At 48.0% G+C, this 22,932-nt stretch overlaps 1 protein-coding gene across 4 annotated transcripts in view; it reads right to left on the bottom strand.

Moving 5' to 3' along the window:
- LOC137629641 (uncharacterized) overlaps nucleotides 1–22,932 on the bottom strand; it is a 72,221-nt gene that overhangs the window by 2,417 nt on the left and 46,872 nt on the right. For all 4 annotated transcript variants that reach the window (XM_068361161.1, XM_068361162.1, XM_068361159.1 and 1 more), the window contains exon 4: nucleotides 14,345–14,410. In XM_068361161.1, the coding sequence (XP_068217262.1) occupies nucleotides 14,345–14,410 (66 nt within the window). The remainder of the gene's footprint in view (nucleotides 1–14,344; nucleotides 14,411–22,932) is intronic.

Raw genomic sequence — 22,932 nt, 5'->3', positions numbered from 1 at the left:
CAGTACTAGCTTAATACTAGGAACACAAGGAAACATGGTTTACCTTCAGTGGTTTGAGGTCAGCTGTGCAGAGAACCCAGGATGCTACTTTCCCCAAGAGAAGGGAGGATGAAGAAAAGAATAAGGGCCAGACATACCTTTTCATTCATGCAGACTAAGACCGGGTAACAATGCCCTCAACCTTCTGCTACTTGTCCATTAAGGAGCCTGAAGTTTTAAACCAGCTGTTGTGCAGCCACCACAGGGCCGATAGAAAATGTATCGAGCGTCCTGTGGGTCACGTCTTGCAGGTAGTGGGCTGTGAAGGTCATGTGATGCTTCCACACCCCAGCTTGGAGCACCTGCGTCACTGAGAAATTTTTCTTGAAGGACAGGGACGTAGCCACGCTCCGACAGGACGTAGCCACGCTCCGACAGGACGTAGCCACGCTCCGACAGGACGTAGCCACGCTCCGACAGGACGTAGCCACGCTCCGACAGGACGTAGCCACGCTCCGACGTCATGTACTCTAGGGCGACGTGACGGAGGGGGGTCTGGATTCAGGGACAGATGAATCGCCCTACGAATCCATGCCGAGACGGTGTTCTTGGTGACCATCCTCTTAGTCCTCCCAGTGCTCACAAACAATGCCTGCACCTGGGGACGGACTGCAGCCGTTCTTTTGAGATATAGCCTCAGACTCCTTACTGGGCACAGTAGCAGATGGTTTAGGTCATGTTACAGAACGAAAACTCAAAATTTGGAAGGAGTCGAACCAGTTACCGTTAGCAGAGGACAGTAAGGAATACACGGCTTTCTCTACCGCCTTTGGACACTGGCAGTTCAGACGCTTATCGTTTGGACTGAAAAATGCACCTGCAGTGTTCCAGAGAGAAATGCAGAGTATTCTCCAAGAGTTCCCGAAAGCCAAGGTGGTTGTCTACATTGACAACATATTGATACTTGGGTCTTCTTTCGAGGAACACCTAAAACTGGTAGAACGAGTTTTGGCTACTCTCCAGAAGCACGGACTCAAGATAAAACTCGGGAAGTGTTCTTGGGTTCAAGCCGAGGTCCAGTATCTTGGTCATCTGGTTGCACGTTCTGGTATGCGTAAGCTACCAGAATACATCCAGAAAGTGGAAGACTTCCCTAAACCGACCACTGTGCGTGAGCTACGGGGATTCCTGGGACTGGTCAACTTCCAAAGGAAGTTTATCCCCATGTGCTCACAAATAGCCAAACCATTATCTGCGAAGACTGGAGGACGAAAGTCTCAAGGAACTAGGAAACTGAAGTGGACTGCAGAAATGGACAGTGCCTTTGTGCGGTTGAAGGAACTGATCAAAGAGGACATTATGTTGTTATACCCTGACTACTCCGCTGATGCTAAACCCTTGGAGTTGTTTGTTGACGCTTCGGGTGAAGGTGCTGGTGCTTGTCTGTCCCAGGAGTCCTTGGAGCATCCAGGGGAGCGTCAGGTTATAGCGTACGACTCAATGATTTTCCTTGACTGCGAGACCCGTTACTCTACCATTGAGCGTGAGTTGCCTGCTCTGCGATGGGGAGTGAAAACCTTCAGGGCCTTCCTCTATGGTCAGTTCTTCGTGATCCATTCTGATCACCGTCCCCTGATGTACCTTCATGACATGAAGATGGTGGACAGTCGTCTAGCACGGACACTGGAGGACCTGACTAGTTATCCCGCTGGCCCGCATTAACTGACTGTCTGTTAACTACTGAACACAGCACTCCCAAGTTGCCTACTGGACTGGCAGTGTATAAGGAGGTTCATGGTGGTCCAGATTCTCTTATCGAATCCTTGGAGCTAGTCGTGAACTGCTGGACAGAAGGGTCAGGTGTTGCACCCGACTCTCCGCTGAAGGGAGCCAAGCTCCGGGATGCCTTAGTTCAGCAGTTTCTGAAAGACGCCGGTCGACTAGGCTTCAAACTGGACAAGACCAGCAGGAACAGGATCAAGGCAATGAGATTTCCAGATACAGTCCCACCTCTGGAGTTGCTATTAGCAGCATCAAAGTTGTTGAACCTGGAAATCTGGGTCCATTGGGGTCCCACTTGTCCCGTGGTCTATCGTGATCCATCCGTGACTGAGCCTCAGTGTGTGCATCTTCAGTGTCTGTCTGGAGTGCATTTTAACCCTCTGATCGAGCTCCGCAAATACGTCCCTCCAACTGACGTGATTCTGGGCCATAAGGCGGAGGTAAAATCTCGTGTTCCTGACACTGAGGGCTTGATCACTGATGATCAGGAAGCGCCGGAGGATTGTCCTGTAATCCAGTACGTGACAGAAAAGGCACCTCGTCAGTCCAGTTGTACCCATGTGTCTCAACACTCGGCAGTAGGTATAGTAATGATGCAGGAGACCTTATTTTGTGCTCTTGTTGATACAGGAGCACAGGTTTGTCTAGTAAGTGAGTTGGTACTGAGCCAACTTGGCATAGAGTACCAGGTACTGTCAGGAGAACAGCTAGAGGGGTTGACTGGTTTCTGCTCCAGCATTCTAGGCTACATCCAGTTAGAGGTGAAGTGTCTTTCTGGGTGGAGGCTACCGCTGTTTAACTATGCGGTGGTAGCTGCCAAAGACATTAACTTTTGTTTTGTTCTTGGTAGGAATATACTGGACGCAGTCTACCTGACACTGGATTCACCCCGAGAACAGTTGGTGCATGACCACACTACTGTTCTTCAGTTGTCTCCCAAGGTACTCTCAGTCTCCTCCCTGCATACCGAGACCACTGTTATGAAGGTAACTGATCCTGAATCTGATCAGGGAGTGTTCTCCGGAAATGCTCTTCTGTCCTTTAGTCAGGTGTCCAAGATCCAAGGAGATCATCGACAGATTCAATCTGTCATTAAGATGATCTACTCTGGGGTTCCTGCATCTCGAGTTCCACGCTCCTGTCTACCCTATAGGAGATGTTGGCCGAACCTGGAAGTTCACCAGGGTTTGCTAGTGAAGCGGAATCCAGACGGCTCAGTAGTCCCAGTAGTCACCTTCAATGTCCTGATTGACCTAGTTGCCGAGACACACCTCCAGAATGCTCACTGGGGGATCGGAAAAATGAGTGCAATGCTCCGTCGACTCGTCTGGCACAGATCTTTGATTAATGTAATAAGAGATATGTGCCGGACGTGTTGGGAATGTCAGACTTGTAAGGTCTCAAGGGAGGTGGTTGCCCCTCCGACCTTTAAAATAGTGACCTCTTCTCCCTTTGAATTGGTTGCTATGGATCTTGTGAGTCTCCCAACAACCAGTACTGGTTTTATTGGGTGTCTGATGGTAGTCGACCATTATTCCAAGTGGGTGACGGCAGTACCCATAAGGAATAAGAAGAGCAGTACGATATGCCAGGCACTTGAAGACCGAGTTTTTCCTGTTATTCCTCGTGTTCCAGTCCGGATATTGACTAATAACGGCCCTGAGTTTATTTCCCAGGAATTTACCGAGTTGTTGGAGCGGTATAATGTTGTACATGTGAAAACAACTCTGTATAAATCCTCTAGTAACGGTGCAGTGGAGCGAGTGAATCGTACCATTGGTGAGTTACTGAGGGTGATTTCTGGGGAATCTCGGAAATGGGACCAGTTCTTATCCCGAGCAGTTCTCAGCTACAACCATTCCCACCACACTGAGATTGGCTGTACTCCAGCTGAGAACATACTGAAGGGTGCTCACGATGTTGATAGTATCCCGTTGCTATCAGCAGAAATGAGAGACCCATGGGCTGAAGGACATCCTCGGTACAAACCGTTTAAAGAGGGTTCTCTGGTGCTTAAGAAGGTGCACCTGTTGGAACACCTTCTGACGAATAAGCTCATCCCTAGGTTTGAGGGGGAATTCCGTGTTACTAAGGTACACGAGAATAAGGTCACCTATGAGCTGCAGAGACTGCCTGATGGTGAACTGGTAAAAGCTCACCATATCCAGTTAAAGGCCTGGTTTGAACCTCCAGTTTATCTTAGGAGGCACTTTCTCTGGTATCCGAAGGGTCCTGATCCTGTAACAGAGACTCTGAATAGTCCAGAACTCATGGATGACAGTCCTGTTTCTTCTGAAGTCTCTGAGAGTTCTAGTTCTAGTAGTGATGGCGACTCCTATGGGATGGCTGCAGTAGTGGCGTCCTACCTTCTGTCTCGAGATTGTATCAAGTCCCGACGACAGAGGAAAAGTCACCATCCTACTAGAGCTACTACTCAGCCTAAGTCCATTCTTAAGCCAGCTAGGACTTACGAGAGAAAGAAAGCACTGGATGCTTGGTTATATCCTCCGGAAAATTGTAATGAGACTCTTGTGTTAAAGCCTGAATCGTTTCGAGATCATTTGGTCCTCCAACTGTGGGAGACCAGCCCCACTGAAATGTGTAAAACTCCTATTTTGTCTCCCGAGTCGGTGGTTCACTGTCCTGTTCCTGAATTGCCAACGCCCCAGTTCTTAGCTTCTTCTTTCCGAGAGGAAGGTATCGTTCATCCTACGGGGAGTTGGGAATTCTGGGAAGTTTCCAGTATTCCATTATTGGAACTACCTTCTGTTGGTTCCAAGAGTTCCAGTCCAGATTGGTCAAGGCCTGCTACTTTAGAAAGCCCTGTTTCTGAATCGGCAGTGTCTATTTATCCTGATAATGACTTTCTCGGCTTTTTGCCACCCGATTGTGACGACCAACTATCGCCTGAAGATCCCACCTTTAGTGGATTTAGTCCCCCATGGACTAGGTCAAAAGGTCCTGTTCTTGACCTACCTTTAGTTCAGTCTCGACTCCTGGAGTGGAAACCTTGTCTCACTGACCAGATGAATATTATAGAGAGGGAACCATCCTCCATTCCTGAGTCCCCTCAGAATACAAACCCTTTCCTACATTCTGATGGTGAATTAAAATACCGGTCAGAGCTCGAGGCTGAAGTGGCACAGTCAGGTATATCTAACCTGAACGTTACAACACTGTTTGGGTCGCCCGAAACACAACGTTGTCCAGAGCCATCGCCTGATTTTTCGGGATTTTTATTGTCCTCTTCTGAGTCTACGGATTCTGTCTCTGGTTTACCTCAAAGTGTGTCGATCACCCGCAGATACCAACTCTTATGCTAGGTTATCGATCGATTAAAGACACCCAGCCTGTATCTGGAGAGTCGCCGGCTTAGCCTGTATCTGGAGAGTCGCCGGCTTAGCCTGTCTCCTGTGCTGCGAGATATTAATATGGCTCGCCAGCAGATTGCTGAATCCCGGCGCATGTCCCGAGACAGAATTTTGAGACTCAGAAGAACTATAAATCTCCTACTGAATTAATCTTGGTACAGTTTTTAAAGGAAGTTTCGATAATAATTACCCTTTTTTCTTCTTATCAGTTATATTTTAATTCCCACATTGGGTATCTGAAAGGCTGAGAAAGGGACACGTGGTGTGAGGAAATCTTTATTTAGTCACGATTTCTGTAACTGTTGCATTTATTGTTGTACTGTAAATTGACCTTGACCGTGACAGTTATAATAAATTCAATAAATTGCTTCTATCATGTAAAACCTGTAGTCCAAAATCAATGAGTTTTGTATGCTTTTAAATTGATTTTGGACTGCAATGGATGTAATTTTTTTCCCTTGTTAGATCCTGAATGTATACCTGTAATACTGATGTTTTCTGTATGATATGGAAATTGTTATATTGTAAATTATTGAAGCATTGTTGGGAGGAATAGACGGTAATCAAATTTTTTGTTTTTAAGTATTCGGTTTCCATATTGTCTGATAGTTTGTCTATTCCTAGTGCTTTATGTTATGGAAAAAAAACTTATTGTACCCAAGGTAAAAAAAAATTTTCACTTGAATATATGAAGTTGGTGTAGGGCGTTGTTGCTAGTCGTAAGACAATGTTGAGTGGACCAAAAAAATCTAGAGGGGGGGAATGTGAAAAAAAATTAATAATAGTTGGGGAAAATACAAACCATTTCCACATATAACAAGCTTGGATTATATATGTTTTAAAGTAACTCTCATTATCAACTCCCTTTTGTCATAATGTCTGCTATTCTGCCCCAGTACTGTACTATAATGATTTTCCATATATTCACTGTAAAGATTTAAATTTTTCTTAAATAAGTTTACATATTTTGCCAGCAACAAATTCATTTATTTTTATAACAGAGTCATGAATAGAAGCATTATTTATATTTTTAAGGGGTATTGTAATATTTTTTGGTCCTACCCGTTGTCTAACCACATTTGTTTTTGCAGCACGCCCTACTCTCTGTAGGGTTTTTGGAGAGGCAACCAGAAGTTTAGTCGAGACGTGGCACAAGTAAAATGATTGTAAGGGTGCTGTATTATGTACGAGTCTGTTTATAGGGTTAATCAGCTTGATAAAAAAAATGGTAATGTAAACATTTCTGTCCTGCTACATGAGTCACTTCTCAAACTTGGTATTGACAGTGTGTTCTGACAGTGACCTATCTAAAGGTTTAGAAAAACATTTTAAGGATCAAGATATTGCTACTCCACATCACCAGATCACAAAAGGTGATTCCATACTGGAACTTAGTGATGGAAAGTTCTTTTAAATGTTTGCCCCAGAACCAAGTGAACGTAAAGGGGCCTAAAATCGTCTTTTTGCGGAAGACCACAAACTTTTAAGTGTCATAAACATTAATAGTAAACTGGAACTATTGAATTGGCATACTGGTACTTGGCCAAATAGATACACGGTTAGGTGTGTCTTTGTTAACACTTGTACTGAATAGGAACACTTATGAGGTCCCCCCAGTGGAAATCTTGATTGGTTAATTTGTTTATCTTATTACCCGGATGCTGAAGTTTGACGTAAAGGAATGCTAATTTTGCCTTTAATTTTCTATTTGGATTGATGGGTCCATGCTAACATAACCTTAACAATTTTGTCAAATAAATATTATTTTCTTGTGTTTTATGAATACAGCATATCATTCCTGTTCCTACACCAATGTGCCCCCCTTCCCCAGCCACTGTTTTTTAAGATCTCTTAAGTACAGTAATTTATCATAATTCTTTCCTCCCACACTGTGTTCCGTTATTAATTATAAGATTCACTTTCACCTAATGTTCCTATACCTTTATTTATAAGCCAGCTAGCCCAATGAAAGGTATGATATAAAGCAAGATTCTAGCTGGGTCCCCTTGCCCAGTATAAATCAAGGGGTGGTGCCCAGAGCTCCGTTCTCTTGACCTGTTACTTAGGTTTCTTTGAGTATTTCACCGTTGTATACAGTATTTGTTGTGTAGTGAACGTCGGGTTGTGGTCGGCATTCGGACAATAGGCAGTTCGGGTGCTACCTCTGGCCACAGTCTGCAAACCACTACATCGGTGTTGAAGAAGGGCTGACTCCGAGTCTGCTAGGATCAGCCAGTCGTCCAGATAATGGAAGAGACGGATGCCGATCCTGTGTGCCCACGACGATATTAGGGTGAACACTCTGGTGAAAACTTGTAGTGCTGTGGAGAGACCGAAACACAGCACCTTGAACTGGTAAACCTTGTTGTCTAGGCTGAATCTTAAGTACTTCCTTGAAGACGGATGGACAGGGATCTGGAAGTACATGTCCTTCAGATCCAGTGTACACATGAAGTCTTGCGGTCTCATTGCAAGTCTGACCGTGTCTGCGGTCTTCATGCTGAACGGAGTTTGCTTGACAAACTTGTTCAGAGCCGAGAGGTCGATGACTGGTCTCCAGCCTCCAGACGCCTCCTTTACAAGACAGAGTCGACTGAAGAAGCCTGGAGACCCGTCGAGGACCTCTTGGAGAGCACCCTTCTTCAAAATGGTCTGGACTTCTGCCCAAAGGGCTTGCCCCCTTGCTGATCCCATGGCAAGGGAGCTCAACAACACTGGATCCGCTGTCAGGGGAGGTAGAGACGTTGTGAACGGGACGCGATATCCCTGACTGATTATGGAAATTGTCCAGGAATCGGCCCCGTGTTGCTGCCACCTGTTCGCGCAACTTTGTAGGCATCCCCCCACTGGTGGACATGCAGGGGGACTGCCAATCCTAGCGTTTGCGGCCTCGGCCACTCCCTCTAGGATTCTTTCCTCCCCTGGAAGACTCTTTGCCTTTCTTGTCCTTGACAGGGAAGGGCTTAGACACCACCGTCTTCGCTGCCGCTGCCGGTTTCGTGGTCTTGGTAGGGCGTGGCTGCTGGGGTGCTGGAGGTTTATAAGGCTTCGATGTCAGAGCCCTATGTAGGAGAGAGTCCTAGTTGGACTTCCTCCACCTCTCAGCGGCCTGCTCCACGTCCCTAGGCTCAAACAAGTTCTTTCCCATAACGGAAGAATGCCTGAGCCTGCTGATCTCGGTATTAGGGAGCTTTTAATGGAACCACTCAGACACCGCATCTCGACGTTTCAAGATGGTGTTAGCCCACAAGTTCGAGACTTGGTGGGCTAGAAACTCGATCGTGCGAGTGCCCGTGAGTGAAAAGGTCTCCATAGCCTTCCTGGTACTTTCTTTGGATAAATTCTCCGAACATATCAGGATACCTAAGGTCCCTAGCCAGATATCTAGCCACGAAGTGGCCTGCATGGCACACTTCGCCACCTTCTCCTAGCTAAGGATCTCCGTAGCCGAGAACGAGACCTACCAGTTGGAGAGTCTCTCAAGAGGGACTCCCCTGGTAAGCTCTTCCAACGAATGGTGAAGGGGAAGAGCCAAACAAGTCTCCTCTACGATGTCGAAGTACCTCCTCTGTTGGACACGAGGAGGTGGGAGGAGCTTGTTGCTGGATCGGCTGGAGGAGGCAAGCTCGGAGAGCTGGACTACGATCTTGTCTCTGGCACTCTTGACCCATTGAGACCACGGCAAAGCCACACTGGCCTTCGGGGGTTTTTGAGTCCCAAAGACTCGGTCCAAGACTGTGTCTTTGCCCTCACGAGGAGGAATCTCTGGGTCAGAAAACCCATTGAGATTCCTCATAAGGGTCAGAACCAGCCAGAATGCATGTTTTGACTCCTGCAGTTCTCCTCCTGAAGGACTAGCAGCGAAGTCTCCTGTCCCCAAAAGCTCTTCTTGGGGGGACTCGCGGACGTTCTTCGAGTGACTGGCTGGCTCCAGTCTAAGCCTTGATGAAGACTTTGGTACGGTCTTGGAGTCCTTCGACTCCCTCCTGGGAGGGATGCAAGACTCCAACAACGACGGTGGTAGGCCCTTCTCCACCCCTACCCGAGAAAACTTTCCAGCGCGAGGTGGGGTTTCCCTCATTGGTGCGATGGGGGAACGCCTCCCCTGAGGACGGGAAGTCTTCGTCCGAAGGGGAGGGAGAAAAAGTCTGGGGGGGTGAGGAGGCCTGCATCAAGGACTTACGAGGAGTCGGAGTCAGCTTTGCCCTCGGAGAAGTTACCACGTTTGAAACTCCTCTTTTCCTCTTCCCGGGAGTCGAAGCTGCCAAGGATTTGTGGCCCAGGTCAGAGAGAACAGGCTTAAATGCCTGCATGACCGCTCTGACCAGTGTCCCAAACCAAGGATGCTGGCTGACGGCTGCGTTGTCAGATACTCCCTCTGGAGGGAAAGGGATCGACCGATCCCTGGGAGGAGTTACCAAAGGGGGGTTCGCCTGAAAAGAAGAGGATGATGGAGAAGAAATGTCCCTGGACCTTTCTAGAACCTTCCCTCTGCTGGCGAGCGCGCTGTTCTGCGCTTGCAAGGGGGGGGGGGGGGGGCGGATGTGACGAATTGGTGATCGCGCTAGAAGCATGCCGGCGCTCGCGCCATGGGAAACACCCTGGGTCGCGCGTGGGAGACTGTTGGCGCATGCGTGCGAGGGCGAGGGCGATGGCTTGTAGGGGCGCGAGCCGGAGACAGCAGAGGGTGCGCCGAAGGAAGGCTGCGTGCTCGTGTGCGCAGGGTTAGGCTGAAGAGCCCGTGCGGGCGATGATACCGTTGGACGCGCGCACGCAGGAGAGACATCTCTTGCGTGCTGGCGCGCATGAGTACGCACATCAGGCTGGGGAGATCGATGGCGCTTTGGCGAGTGCTGACAAGCAGGGGAAGTATTCAACTTCCCTACTGCGCCCAGATCAGAAGATCGTGGGCGCGAAGGAGATCATTGGCGCACTGGTGAGCGCTGACGCGCAGGAGAACAATGGCGCGCAAAAGGATGAAGGCGCGCAGTAGCGCGCTGGGGATCAGGAGAGCGCTGGCGCGCTTTAGCAGGAGCATCGTCGGCAGATGCTCCTGCACGTGTTTAGGGGTATGGCTAACGGTATGTCTGATCATTTTTTGGTGGAAGGAAAATTAGTTGTAGCAAAAGAGTGGGGGAATAGAGTAGGTGGATGTAAAAGGGAGGTAGTGAGGATTGAAGAGCTAATAAAACCGGGGGTAAAAAGTAAATATCAGGAAAGGTTGAAAATGGCATATGATGAGGTGAGAGTAAGAGAAACTGGTAATTTAGAGGAGGAGTGGAAGTTAGTAAAAGAAAATTTTGTTGGGATTGCAAGTGATGTATGTGGCAAGAAGGTTGTTGGAGGCAGCATGAGGAAGGGCAGTGAATGGTGGAATGAAGGAGTGAAGGTGAAAGTGGAAGAGAAAAAGAGGGCTTTTGAAGAATGGCTGCAGAGTAATAGTATAGAGAAGTATGAAAAATATAGAGAGAAAAAGGTGGAAGTAAAGCGCAAGGTACGTGAGGCAAAGAGGGCAGCTGACCTGAGGTGGGGTCAGGGATTGGGTCAGTCATATGAAGAGAATAAGAAGAAGTTTTGGAAAGAAGTGAAGAGAGTAAGGAAGGCTGGCGCAAGAATTGAAGAGACAGTGAAAGATGGAAATGGAAGGTTGTTAATAGGAGAGGAGGCAAGGAAAAGGTGGGCGGAATATTTTGAAAGTTTGCTGAATGTTAAGGATAATAGGGAGGCAGATATAATTGCTGTTCCAGGTGTTGAGGTGCCAGTGATGGGAGATGAGAATGAGAGAGAGATAACAATAGATGAAGTGAGGAGAGCACTAGATGAAACGAGAGTAGGAAAAGCATCTGGTATGGACGGTGTGAAAGCTGAGATGTTGAAGGAAGGGGGTGTGACTGTACTTGAATGGTTGGTGAGATTGTTTAATATGTGTTTTGTGTTGTCAATGGTACCAGTAGATTGGGTTTGTGCATGTATTGTACCACTATATAAGGGTAAGGGAGATGTGCATGAGTGTTGTAATTCAGGAGGTATTAGTTTGTTGAGTGTAGTTGGAAAAGTGTATGGTAGAGTATTGATTAATAGGATTAAGGATAAAACAGAGAATGCAATCTTGGAAGTACAGGGTGGTTTTAGAAGAGGTAGGGGTTGTATGAATCAGATTTTTACAGTTAGGCAGATATGCGAGAAATATTTAGCAAAAGGTAAGGAGGTGTATGTTGCGTTTATGGATCTGGAGAAAGCATATGATAGAGTTGATAGGGAAGCAATGTGGAATGTGATGAGGTTATATGGAGTTGGTGGAAGGTTGTTGCAAGCAGTGAAAAGTTTATACAAAGGTAGTAAAGCATGTGTTAGAATAGGAAATGAAGTGAGTGATTGGTTTCCGGTGAGAGTGGGGCTGAGACAGGGATGTGTGATGTCGCCGTGGTTGTTTAACTTGTATGTTGATGGAGTGGTGAGAGAGGTGAATGCTCGAGTGCTTGGACGAGGATTAAAACTGGTAGGCGAGAATGACCATGAATGGGAGGTAAATCAGTTGTTGTTTGCGGATGATACTGTACTGGTAGCAGACACAGAAGAGAAGCTTGACCGACTAGTGACAGAATTTGGAAGGGTGTGTGAGAGAAGGAAGTTGAGAGTTAATGTGGGTAAGAGTAAGGTTATGAGATGTACGAGAAGGGAAGGTGGTGCAAGGTTGAATGTCATGTTGAATGGAGTTACTTGAGGAGGTGGATCAGTTTAAGTACTTGGGGTCTATTGTTGCAGCAAATGGTGGAGTGGAAGCAGATGTACGTCAGAGAGTGAATGAAGGTTGCAAAGTGTTGGGGGCAGTTAGGGGAGTAGTAAAAAATAGAGGGTTGGGCATGAATGTAAAGAGAGTTCTATATGAGAAAGTGATTGTACCAACTGTGATGTATGGATCGGAGTCGTGGGGAATGAAAGTGATGGAGAGACAGAAATTGAATGTGTTTGAGATGAAGTGTCTAAGGAGTATGGCTGGTGTATCTCGAGTAGATAGGGTTAGGAACGAAGTGGTGAGGGAGAGAACGGGTGTAAGAAATGAGTTAGCGGCTAGAGTGGATATGAATGTGTTGAGGTGGTTTGGCCATGTTGAGAGAATGGAAAATGGTTGTCTGCTAAAGAAGGTGATGAATGCAAGAGTTGATGGGAGAAGTACAAGAGGAAGGCCAAGGTTTGGGTGGATGGATGGTGTGAAGAAAGTTCTGGGTGATAGGAGGATAGATGTGAGAGAGGCAAGAGAGCGTGCTAGAAATAGGAATGAATGGCGAGCGATTGTGACGCAGTTCCAGTAGGCCCTGCTGCTTCCTCCGGTGCCTTAGATGACCGCGGAGGTAGCAGCAGTAGGGGAGTCAGCATTATGAAGCTTCATCTGTGGTGGAAATGTGGGAGGTTGGGCTGTGGCACCCTAGCAGTACCAGCTGAACTCGGTTGAGTCCCTGATTAGGCTGAAGGAACATAGAAAGTAGAGGTCCCCTTTTTGTTTTGTTCCATTGTTGGTGTCGGCTACCCCCCAAAATTGGGGGAAGTGCCTTGGTATATGTATGTATGTATCGTCGGCAGATGAGCGCTTGCGCGCAGATGAGCGCTGGCGCGTAAGGGACGTATGTGCCAGCTTGCGCATACGCCCTTGTTGCCCTGAAGGGACCGTTGCCTGTCTCACAACAGGATGTGTCGGCGCCCACAGCGCATCAGCAGCCAGGAACGGTGACGGCAGGTCAGCAGGTCTGACGGGTGGAAGGTCAACGTGTCCTTTGTAAGGACGACCTTCCACCGAAGGGGATCGCGAACGATCCGCAGAGAGGTCCAGGGTTGTAGCTGGGAGAGTCGGAGAACGATGGCGAGGCTCCTCTGCGGCGGACTGCGGTGGAGACGAGGAACTGAAGAGGCGCCTCCTCACACCCTTGTGAGGTGAAGGAAAGCCTCTCCGGCGAAGAGGAAGGTGAGCTTTACGCCGTATGCGCCCTCGGGGGGCCATGGGGTCAGTGAGCTGACCGTCAGCAGTCCTCCGAAGAGGAGTCTCTGTGAGTGAACTCCCCCGAGGGGGAGAATCACTGGCAGGAGAGACTGTTGGACTTAGTTCCTCCCTCGAAGGATGAGCAGAGGGAGAAACTAAGCCTTCAGCTACAGCAGGTTGCTCAGGTGCAGAGGTCGGAGATACCGCATTGGAAGCCTCTGCCACCACAACGTTGACGATAGACAGAGCATCAACCTCTGCCAAAGTCGGTGATTGTTTGACAGCGGCCCCCAACCTGATCATGTCAAACAAGGCTTCCTTGAAGGGTGAACCCTCAAACCCCAAGGAAGACCAAAGCTGAAACAAATCATTAGTGCACAAATTAATATTAAAATCCTCCCCCGGGGGAAGATGAGGAGCTGCCTCGCTATGGGAGACAACTCCCTCTCCCGACCCCCAAGTTCAGGCAACAGAACTATGGCCTACGCTACCACTCGACAGTTTCTCGGAACAAAACGATCGAGCGGGAGCTTTGGAGGAGGTTTGGGCAACGGAAGAGGAGTCCTTGGGATTTTCTCCTTTCAAAGAAACCTTTGAAGGAGAAATATCCCGCTTGGACTTCTTCCGTCGCCGAGAAAACCTCTCCCACTGGGAGGTAGACCACTCCCTACACTCACCACACTTATTAGTTCTATTACACCGTTGGCCCCTACGATAAGGACAAAGGGTGTGAGGGTACGTATTGAACACCGACATAAACGTACCACAAGGGCGGTCGGGTAATTCAGGACACTTTCACTTGATAGCAGAGGCCAACTTCAAACACACCTGTAAAAGAAAAAGCAAAAAGCATTAATGGCTGTCAGAAAGGCGAGGGTGAAAGCGGACACGTCCGACTACCACCCGAGCCGAGAGCAAAGTCAGCTCAAGCACATGTGTGTGAGGGGGGGGTAGCAAACTACCCTCCCTACCCCCCCCCCCCCCCGCTAACTAGCGGTGGGGTAGTAAACCCTCGTTAAAATTCTAATGGCTCGTCATTTCAGCTACGCCGAAAGTAATAACCCCTATTAAATAGCGTGGTTTGTATGTCAGTTACGGAACAAATTAAATTATTAGGATTAAAATATTGTGCAAAGCACATGTTAATTGATACCTTAATTTCAAGTGTCTAGTATAATCTGTAAAATATACTGATAGACATTTTTCAACGTTGTTGGCTTCCATTTATCATCCTTACCTAACATTTTCTGAAGAGATATCCAAGTCATTATTTAGTTTTGTGGCATTCAATGACATATTGAGTCTGAAACACAAAATTGAAACATTGTTACCATTAGGATGAAAATATTAGGATTAATATATCACTGAAAAAAGTATGTAATGATTAAAAGCTTAATTTTAAAGCATCAAGTATAATCTGTAAAATATACTGACAGACATTTCTCACCATTTCTAGCTTCCATTTACTATCCCTATCTATGCTTTCAACTTTCTCTTCCTATATCGACTTTTACTAGCTTCTGCAGTTGTGTCTCTGTTTATCAAAAGCTTCTAACAGCAAGTGGGACAAATATACCCATATTTTTCCCAACTATGAAAATATGAGACCTTTAATAGTAGTATGACTTTTAGCAGAGCTGGAACAGCTGTTTAAAATTTTAACAAAGTGGTAATGGTCGTAGCTAGCAGATGGCAAAACATCGTCGTCGTCAGCGCCCACTCGTGTCCGAGTATTGGGTTCTGTCGTTAGCCATCAGCCTCCTATCTATGGGGTGGGTGCTTATGCCTGATGTGGCTGTTAAGTCCTAGTCTGTGGTGGAAGAGTCGCGGACAGTGTTCACAAGGGAGGGTAGGTGGTGGGCGGGGCTGTTCTAATCGCTCTCTCCTTCTTCTCCTCCTAGCCTCCTCATTTTGTCTCCTCCTCTCCTCGAAGTCCACGGTGCCATGGTGTACTGTACTCCTCCAGGTTTTCCTGTCCCTGGCTGTTTCTTCCCATGAGGAAGGATCGATGTCAGTTAGAGCCAGGGTGCGCTTTAGTTGATCTTTATAGCGCATTTTCGGGGCTCCTCGTGGTCTGGTGCCCTGGGTCAGTTCTCCGTAGAATATTTTCTTTGGGAGCCTAGGTGGCTCCATCCTATGCACGTGTCCTATCCAGCGGAGGCGGTGGTGGATGATGGTGGCCTCCACGCTGGACAGCGAGGCACGTTCTAAGACTTCAATGTTGGTGGTGTGGCTCTCCCAGGGGATTTTCAAGATCTGCCTCAGTTTCATTTGTTGGAAGCGTTCTAGGTTTTTAAGATCGTTACTATATAGCGTCCATGTTTCACATGCATACAGGAGCGTGGAGAGGACTACTGCCCTGAACACCATTATTTTGGTGGTCATTGTCAGTGCGTGGTTGTTAAATAAGCGGCGGTTGAGTCGGCCAAAGGCAGAGTGGGCTGCCCTGATCCTGTTCTCCACGTCCTTTTTGCTTGTGGGAGCTGATGTTAGGATGCTCCCTAGGTAGGAGAACTGGTCCACCTGTTCTAACGGTTGGTCATTCACTGTGGTATTGAAGTTGGGGAGCATCAGTCCTGGTGGATGTTGGACGTGGGTCTTGGTTTTGTCTGAGTTGACTTGCATCCCAAAGCGTTCGTAGGCAGAGTTGTATGCATCAGCTAACGACTGCAGGTCCTCTGCCGTCTGACCTGGGGTGGCATTGTCGTCAGCATACTGCAGTTCTCGCACTGCACACAAGGTGGTCTTGGTTCTGGCGCGGAGTCTAGCGAGGTTGAAAGCGCCTCCATCCATGCGGAAACGTAGGTCGACTGAGGGTGTGTCTGGGGGAATCTCGTTGAGCATTGCTGCGGTGTATAGCGAGAAACACGTCGGGGCCAGAACACAGCCCTGCTTCAGGCCGCCGTTGATGGGGAATGGGTCTGAAAGAGAGTTCTGGTGGCAGACTCTCCCAACCATTCCGTCATGGAGGGCACGCACCAGCTTGACAAAATCGGGTGGGCAGCCATATCTTTTGAGGACAGCCCACATGGCAGGTCGAGGTACTTTGTCGAAGGCCTTTTTCAAATCCCAGAAGATGAACATTATGGGCTGTTGTTGTTCGAGGCTCTTCTCTTGTAGTTGTCGCGCACAGAAGATCATGTCTATGGTCCCGCGGGTAGGTCGAAAGCCGCACTGGGACTCTGGCAAGACGTCTTCTGCGAGAATAAGGAGGCGGTCAAGGAGAATCCGAGCGAAAATCTTACTCGCGATGCTTAGTAGTGATATTCCCCGGTAGTTGTTACAGTTCTCCCTGTCTCCCTTCTTGAAGATGGTAGTGATGTTTGCATCGCGGAAGTCACTGGGGGGGGGGTCTTGGTCTCCCATATTTTCAGTATAAGGAGCATCAAACGGTTCCTCAAGCCGGGGCCACCGTGAGTGAGGAGCTCCAACGGGATGTTGTCTGGCCCTGGGGCTTTGCCGGGCTTCATGTGCTGCAGGGCCTTGTTGAAGTCATGGATGGAGGGTGGTAGTGCCATCCAGTGACAGCCGGGATGCTGCGGGGTCATTCGCAGGAGATCGTCTGGGGTGTCTGCTTGGTCATTGAGGAGGTTCTCAAAGTGAGACCTCCACCTGGCCAGGATGCCCTCTCTGTCGGTGATGGTCGTGACCCCATCCGCGTCCTTCAGGCTGCCCACTGATGACCGTGTGGGACTGAATATTTCTTTTGTTGCTGCATAGAAGCTGCGCAGGTCACGTTGGTCAGCGAAACTCTGTATTTCTGCAGCTTTTCTTTGCCACCAGGTGTTCTGGGCTTCACGGATACCTCTTTGGCAACCAGCTTCAGCCACCTTGTGAGCACATTTGTTAGCTGCTGTTGGTTGGTTTTCCAAAGTCAGGCGTGCTTGTCGTTTGGTTTCAACGAGAAGAGAGATGGTAGCATCATTCTCATCAAACCAATCCTGCCGTTTCTTGGTGGTGAAGCCTAGTGTTTCCTCCGCGGCACGGGCCATGGCGTTTCTGAGGGTGGTCCAGTGGTGCTCGACAGTGGCCTGACCCACAGGGTCTGCGAGGTATTGTTCGCAGGCCTCCTTGTAGTTCTGTGCCACCTGTGGGTTGCGGAGCTTACTACAATCAAAGCGTTGGTGTGGTACGCTGTCAAGTGCCCTTCTGGGTGGTCGTAGGGTCGTCACGGAGAGTCGGGAGATGAGGAGTCTGTGGTCCGTCCAGCAGTCGTCCACTCCGGGCATGGATCGGGTGATGCGGACGTCTCCTCGGTCTCTGGCTCTGGTCAGGACGTAGTCCAGGGTGTGCCAGTGTTTAGACCGTGGGTGTCTCCATGTGGTCTTTTGTCGCTTTGGTAACTGGAAGATGGTGTTGGTTACCACAAGTTGGTGTTCTGCACACAGACCCAGTAGGAGTTGGCCATTGGCGTTGCAATTTCCAATGCCATGGCGGCCGATGATTCCCTCCCACAGGCGATGGTCTTTGCCTACTCGGGCATTAAAGTCGCCAAGCACAACGAGCTTGTCATTGGCGGGCACTGCCTGGATGGTGCGGTCGAGCTGGGTGTAGAAGGCAGCTTTGTTATCATCGGTTGAGGTCATAGTCGGGGCGTAGACAGAGATCAGGGTGAGATGTCTGTCCCGCGTGATGGGGATGCGGACAGTCATCAAGCGCTCACTGATGGCCTTGGGAGCGAGGTTGTGCTGCTGCACTAGCTGGGAGCGGATGGCGAAGCCGACACCGTGGATGCGAGGCTCCTCTAGGGCCTTGCCTTTCCAGAAGATGGTGTAGCCTGTTCCAGCTTCCCTGATGTTGCCCTCTTCGGGTAGTCTGGTCTCGCTAAGAGCCGCCACATCAACATTGAAGCGGGCTAGCTCCTTGCAGACGAGGGCTGTACGTCGTTCCGGGCGGTTGGTGTTCGTCACGTCTTGAAGGGTGCGGATGTTCCACGCACCTAAGGTTAATATTTTTTTCATGTTATTTCGACCGCATTAGTGGGATGTCCGCCAGCCGCGGTGAGCTGACCAGACGGGTTTGCCGTGTCCGATGTTTACCCAACCTTTTCTAGGGGCCTCCCCATGTGGGGTGGGCTGCGGTGTCCTCAATAGGCCAGCCCAGTCACGAGTCCAGCTGCCGAACTCTGGTGTCACGGCACCGTCACCAGAGAGCGACTGAATCTTAGACTCGCCGCCTGAGTGCAGTCGTGGGCTAAGGGCTTCCAGCTATCCAGGCCTGCCCCCTTCACCCACAGTGCTGTCGCCTCAGGACTTGCTGGTGGTGGTGATGATGATGATGGTGAGAAAGAGATGAAGAAGGGTGGAGGAAACGACAGAATGCCAGTAGCTAGGTATATTGTTTTGGGTGGTCGTGGCTTTGCAACGGCCACGCACACACACTTGGCCCACATCATTTTCACCGCGGCTCAAGACATATGAGACAGGCGGCTTCTCCGATGTTGGTTGCATTGGGCTGCCGGGTTCTTGTTATGTCAAGGCCCGCCTTGTTGCCTGCCCGACAGGCATTGCCCTCTTCCGCCGGTGCTGGGAAGCTCCGCCGTTGGGGTCTTGTTTGGTTTAATTTTGGAGTTTTCCTTCTCCTAGCCTTTGCCTATCTTAAAATAAAGGAGAAGGCCTATAGGGGTCCAGTCTTGGTCTGGTCTCTCAGAACTGGCCTTAGCGGTATGGTTGAGCCTGCCAGGGTGGATAAACTACCCCTCCGCCATTGCCCAGCCCATCATTGGGACACTCAAGCCCCTCTACTGCAGCAAAGTGCTGGACCTTCAGAGGGGATGGCAAAACATACACTGACCTTAACCTAAGACTTGGGGGTGGTTGAGGAAGGCAGTGTAACTTAAAGGTCTAAAATTTGTATATTACGGAGAAATGACAAATTTGGAGATAATTCATATTTTTCCTAATTATATACACCAGAGTTCTTTACATAGGAGAGATAGGCCTAACAGTGAAGCTGGAGAACACAGCAGTTGAGACTTTTTTAAGGAGCTGTAAACAGGCAGCTGCAGGGAAGCCCAGCCCCTCTGCTTGCTCACTGAGTAAAGTAGTCACTTTGATTGTTACAGCTGTGACTTTCTATGGAGTTTTTGATGGCTGCAAAGTACAGTGATACCTCTGGATACGAAAGTTTCTGCTTACGAAAAATTCAGGATACGAAAAGTGATTCGAAGATTTTATGCCCCAGTATACGAATACCTTACGAAATCCCAACTCTTCGCCGAGAGTAATTTTAAAAAGCGCGCGCCGCCAGACTTTGAACTTGGGTAGACTCACTTACAGCCTCCCGCTCACCCATTGGTTATCTCCCTACTCAGATGCTAGCTGACGCCATAAGATCCTGATTTCCTATTGGTCGGCAACTATCCCAGCTTGCTTACGCACGGGCGTTCATCTCTCTCTCTCTCTCTCTCTTTTCGTTCCGACCGCGGTATCGTTAACAGACATTGTGTGCTTTCGCCTGTTTGACGTAGTGTTAATATACAGTACATTTGTACGCCACGTGTTATCGTTATTAAACATTCGTTACTGTGCACTATACTGTATTAGTGTTTACTATACATAGTACTGTATATAACGTACGTAGTGTATTATATTACGTATTACTGTAGCCATGGGTCCCAAGAATGTTGCCGAAGGAAAGAAGAAGAAGACGATGCTCTCGATGGAGACGAAACTTGAAATCATAAAAAAGTACGAGTCTGGCATGTGTTTAAGTGCGATCGCCAAGGAGTATGGCCGGAATCCATCTACGATAGGCACCATCCTGAAGCAGAAGGCGGCCATCAAAGCAGCGGCACCTTCTAAGGGCGTCACTATTTTCTCCAATAAGAGAACCCACGTGCATGACGAGATGGAGAGGCTGCTTCTTGTGTGGATCAAAGACAAAGAGATCTTAGGAGACACCATCACTGAGACTACAATTTGCCAGAAGGCCTCCGCCATTTTCGGTGATCTCGTGCGTTCTCAGGCCGAAGAAGGGGCAGGAGAAGGAACATCCCAGCAGGAACCCCCAGAGTTCAAGGCTTCTCGGGGGTGGTTCGAGAAATTCAAGAAAAGGACTGGCATTCATTCAGTGGTACGGCATGGGGAGGCAGCCAGCCTGGACACGAAGGCCGCCGAAGCCTTTGTTAAAACGTTCGACAAGTTGACTCTGCAGGAAGGCTACAGTTCGCAGCAAGTTTTCAATTGCGACGAAACTGGCCTTTTTTTGGAAGAAAATGCCTCGTCGGACGTTCATCACGGCGGAGGAGAAGAGGCTACCCGGACATAAGCCTATGAAGGACAGGCTTACCCTTGCTTTTTGTGCAAACGCCAGTGGGGACTGCAAGATAAAGCCCCCGCTGGTGTACCATTCAGAAAATCCCCGAGCCTTCAAAGCCCACAAAGTCATCAAGGAGAACCTTCCCGTGATGTGGAGGGCGAATGCTAAAGCCTGGGTAACGAGGCAAGTTTTCATTGATTGGGTGAATGTCTGCTTCGGTCCGACTGTCCGAAAATATTTGGAAGAAAACCGCCTCCCTATGAAATGTCTGCTGGTGCTGGACAATGCTCCAGCTCACCCTCCTGGCCTCGAGGAATATCTTCTGGCCGAGTATTCCTTCATAAAGGTCCTATATCCTAACACCACCCCTCTCCTCCAGCCCATGGACCAGCAAGTTATTTCAAATTTTAAAAAATTGTACACGAAGCATCTCTTCCAGAGATGTTTCCAAGTCACAGAGTACAAACCTCACTCTGCGTGAATTCTGGAAAGATCACTTTAATATCGTGATATGCCTCAAACTCATCGATCTCGCTTTACAGGAAGTTTTGAGGCGTACCCTGAACTCATCTTGGAGGAAGCTGTGGCCTGATGCTGTCTCTGCACGAGACTTCGAGGGGTACGGGAAGCCTGGAGGCGAAGCCGAGATCGTTGACGATCCTGAACCCATTCAGCAGTCTGAGGTGGCCGACATCGTACATCTTGGTACGTCCATGGGGCTGGAAGTTAGCGCCGAGGATATAGATGAACTTATCGAGGAGCACCACGAGGAGTTGACGACGGACGACCTGAAGGAGTTGGAGACAATGCAAGTGAGTGTTGTTCAAGAGCAAATCTCTAGCGGTGATGAGAAGGATGTTACACCTTTGAAAACAGCAGACATTAAGGAAATTCTCGCATGTTTCCATAAAATGGCAGACTACGTCAAAAAGGAACATCCAGAAAAAGTTTATACCAACCGTGCGCTTCAACACTGCAATGACGTTTGCCTAACGCATTTTAGAAATGTGTTGAAAAGTAGGCAGAAACAAGCTTCAATGGATAGTTTCTTATTAAAGAGGCCAGCGGTATTAGTAGGCCAAGACGAAGGTGAAAGAGAAGAAAAGAAACAGAAAAGAGGAAGTGATGAAGAATTAGAAGGTGAAAGTAAAGAAAAGAAACAGAAAAAAGAAAGTGATGAAGAAGTAGAAGAGATTTAGAAAATATGAAAAACGCAGTTATAAAAAAGCAAAAAAAAATTCAATTTTAAGTTTTATGTTACCGTTAAGTGTTAAAGTAATTTTTTCTTTCATTTTATAGTTTTCCATATGTAATGTTAAGTGTTAATTAATTCTGCCATTTTTCTTTTTCGTAAAGTTTAAGTGTTAATGTGTTAAGTGTGTAAATTACTGTACGTAGTCTGTCACTTGTTACGTTTTCTGCCTTATGCCATCCTCCTCTGCCGCGACTTCGCTATCGGACATCGTCTCAATCAAAAGGTAAGTTTCAACTTTTTTGTTACACTAATTAACTGTAACCTTTTTTTCAGGGTATCAATCCTTAATTTAGGTGTACGTACAGGTAACAATACACCTTCACTGATCCAAATGCTTTACATACAGTACCGTAACTTTTATATAGTAGTAAAGAAAACGGACCGTTTTCTTAGGGCTTGGGGGGGATAACTAGGCTATAACTACATTATTGAATAATCTCATAGTGGTTTCTGGAATGGGTTAGGCTGTTTTTAACGGTTGGGTTAATTATTGAATGATAGAAATGGCTGCATTGCATGTTTATTACTACATTTTAGCGTGTTTATGGAAGAAAAGGTGTCTTTTCGTAAGGCTTGGAACGGATTAGGCTATTTACATGTAAAACGCGACTCAGGATACGAAACCGTATCCTAAACGGATTACTTTCGTATCCTGAGGCATCACTGTATGCGTAAATTATTCAGGTTTGTATGGATAGGAAAAATATGAATTATCTCAATATTTGACCACTTTTACATGGTAGACAAACCTTAGGTGGGAGGAACTGGCTGGAACTTATCTCAGGCTACCAAAAACTTAGACCCTTCATGTGGTGCAGAGCTAAGGTTCCTTTACACGTGGACCGGTGGTTTGGCAATTACCCACGGGTCCATGTCCCATGAATCAAAAGATGCAGAGCAGAAAATCTGTGTCATAACAGTAAGGCACACATTATGTATAGCAATGGATTTTCCTTGTTCCAACCCTGAGACCTATGTATACGAATGGGTTTGTCTGGCTAACTTACAACAGACCCCTCCTCGTAAGGATTGCGTGAAATGACACTTCTATGCCAGGTAATAGAAAAGCTACCAGTAAAGTGGGGCTCACCTGCAAATGAATAGATTCCAGCTGACAGGAGCACCTGCGCTAGAATTTTTTTGGAATGACAGGGTCATAGAACAAGCTCCTACTGGAGCAGGAGGTGAGGGTGGGGAATGGGTACAGTCAATGAGTCCCTCAGCCACAAGAAAATTGTAAGGGTCACCGCCTTCTTCACTCTCCTCGTGTTGAGGAAGAAGAGATACATGTGGGGTCAAGTTGTTTGTTT

The sequence above is a fragment of the Palaemon carinicauda genome, chromosome 37 (assembly GCF_036898095.1).
Source record: "Palaemon carinicauda isolate YSFRI2023 chromosome 37, ASM3689809v2, whole genome shotgun sequence".
In the NCBI taxonomy this organism is placed as follows: domain Eukaryota; kingdom Metazoa; phylum Arthropoda; class Malacostraca; order Decapoda; family Palaemonidae; genus Palaemon; species Palaemon carinicauda.
This window is presented reverse-complemented; position numbering and strand designations above follow the sequence as displayed.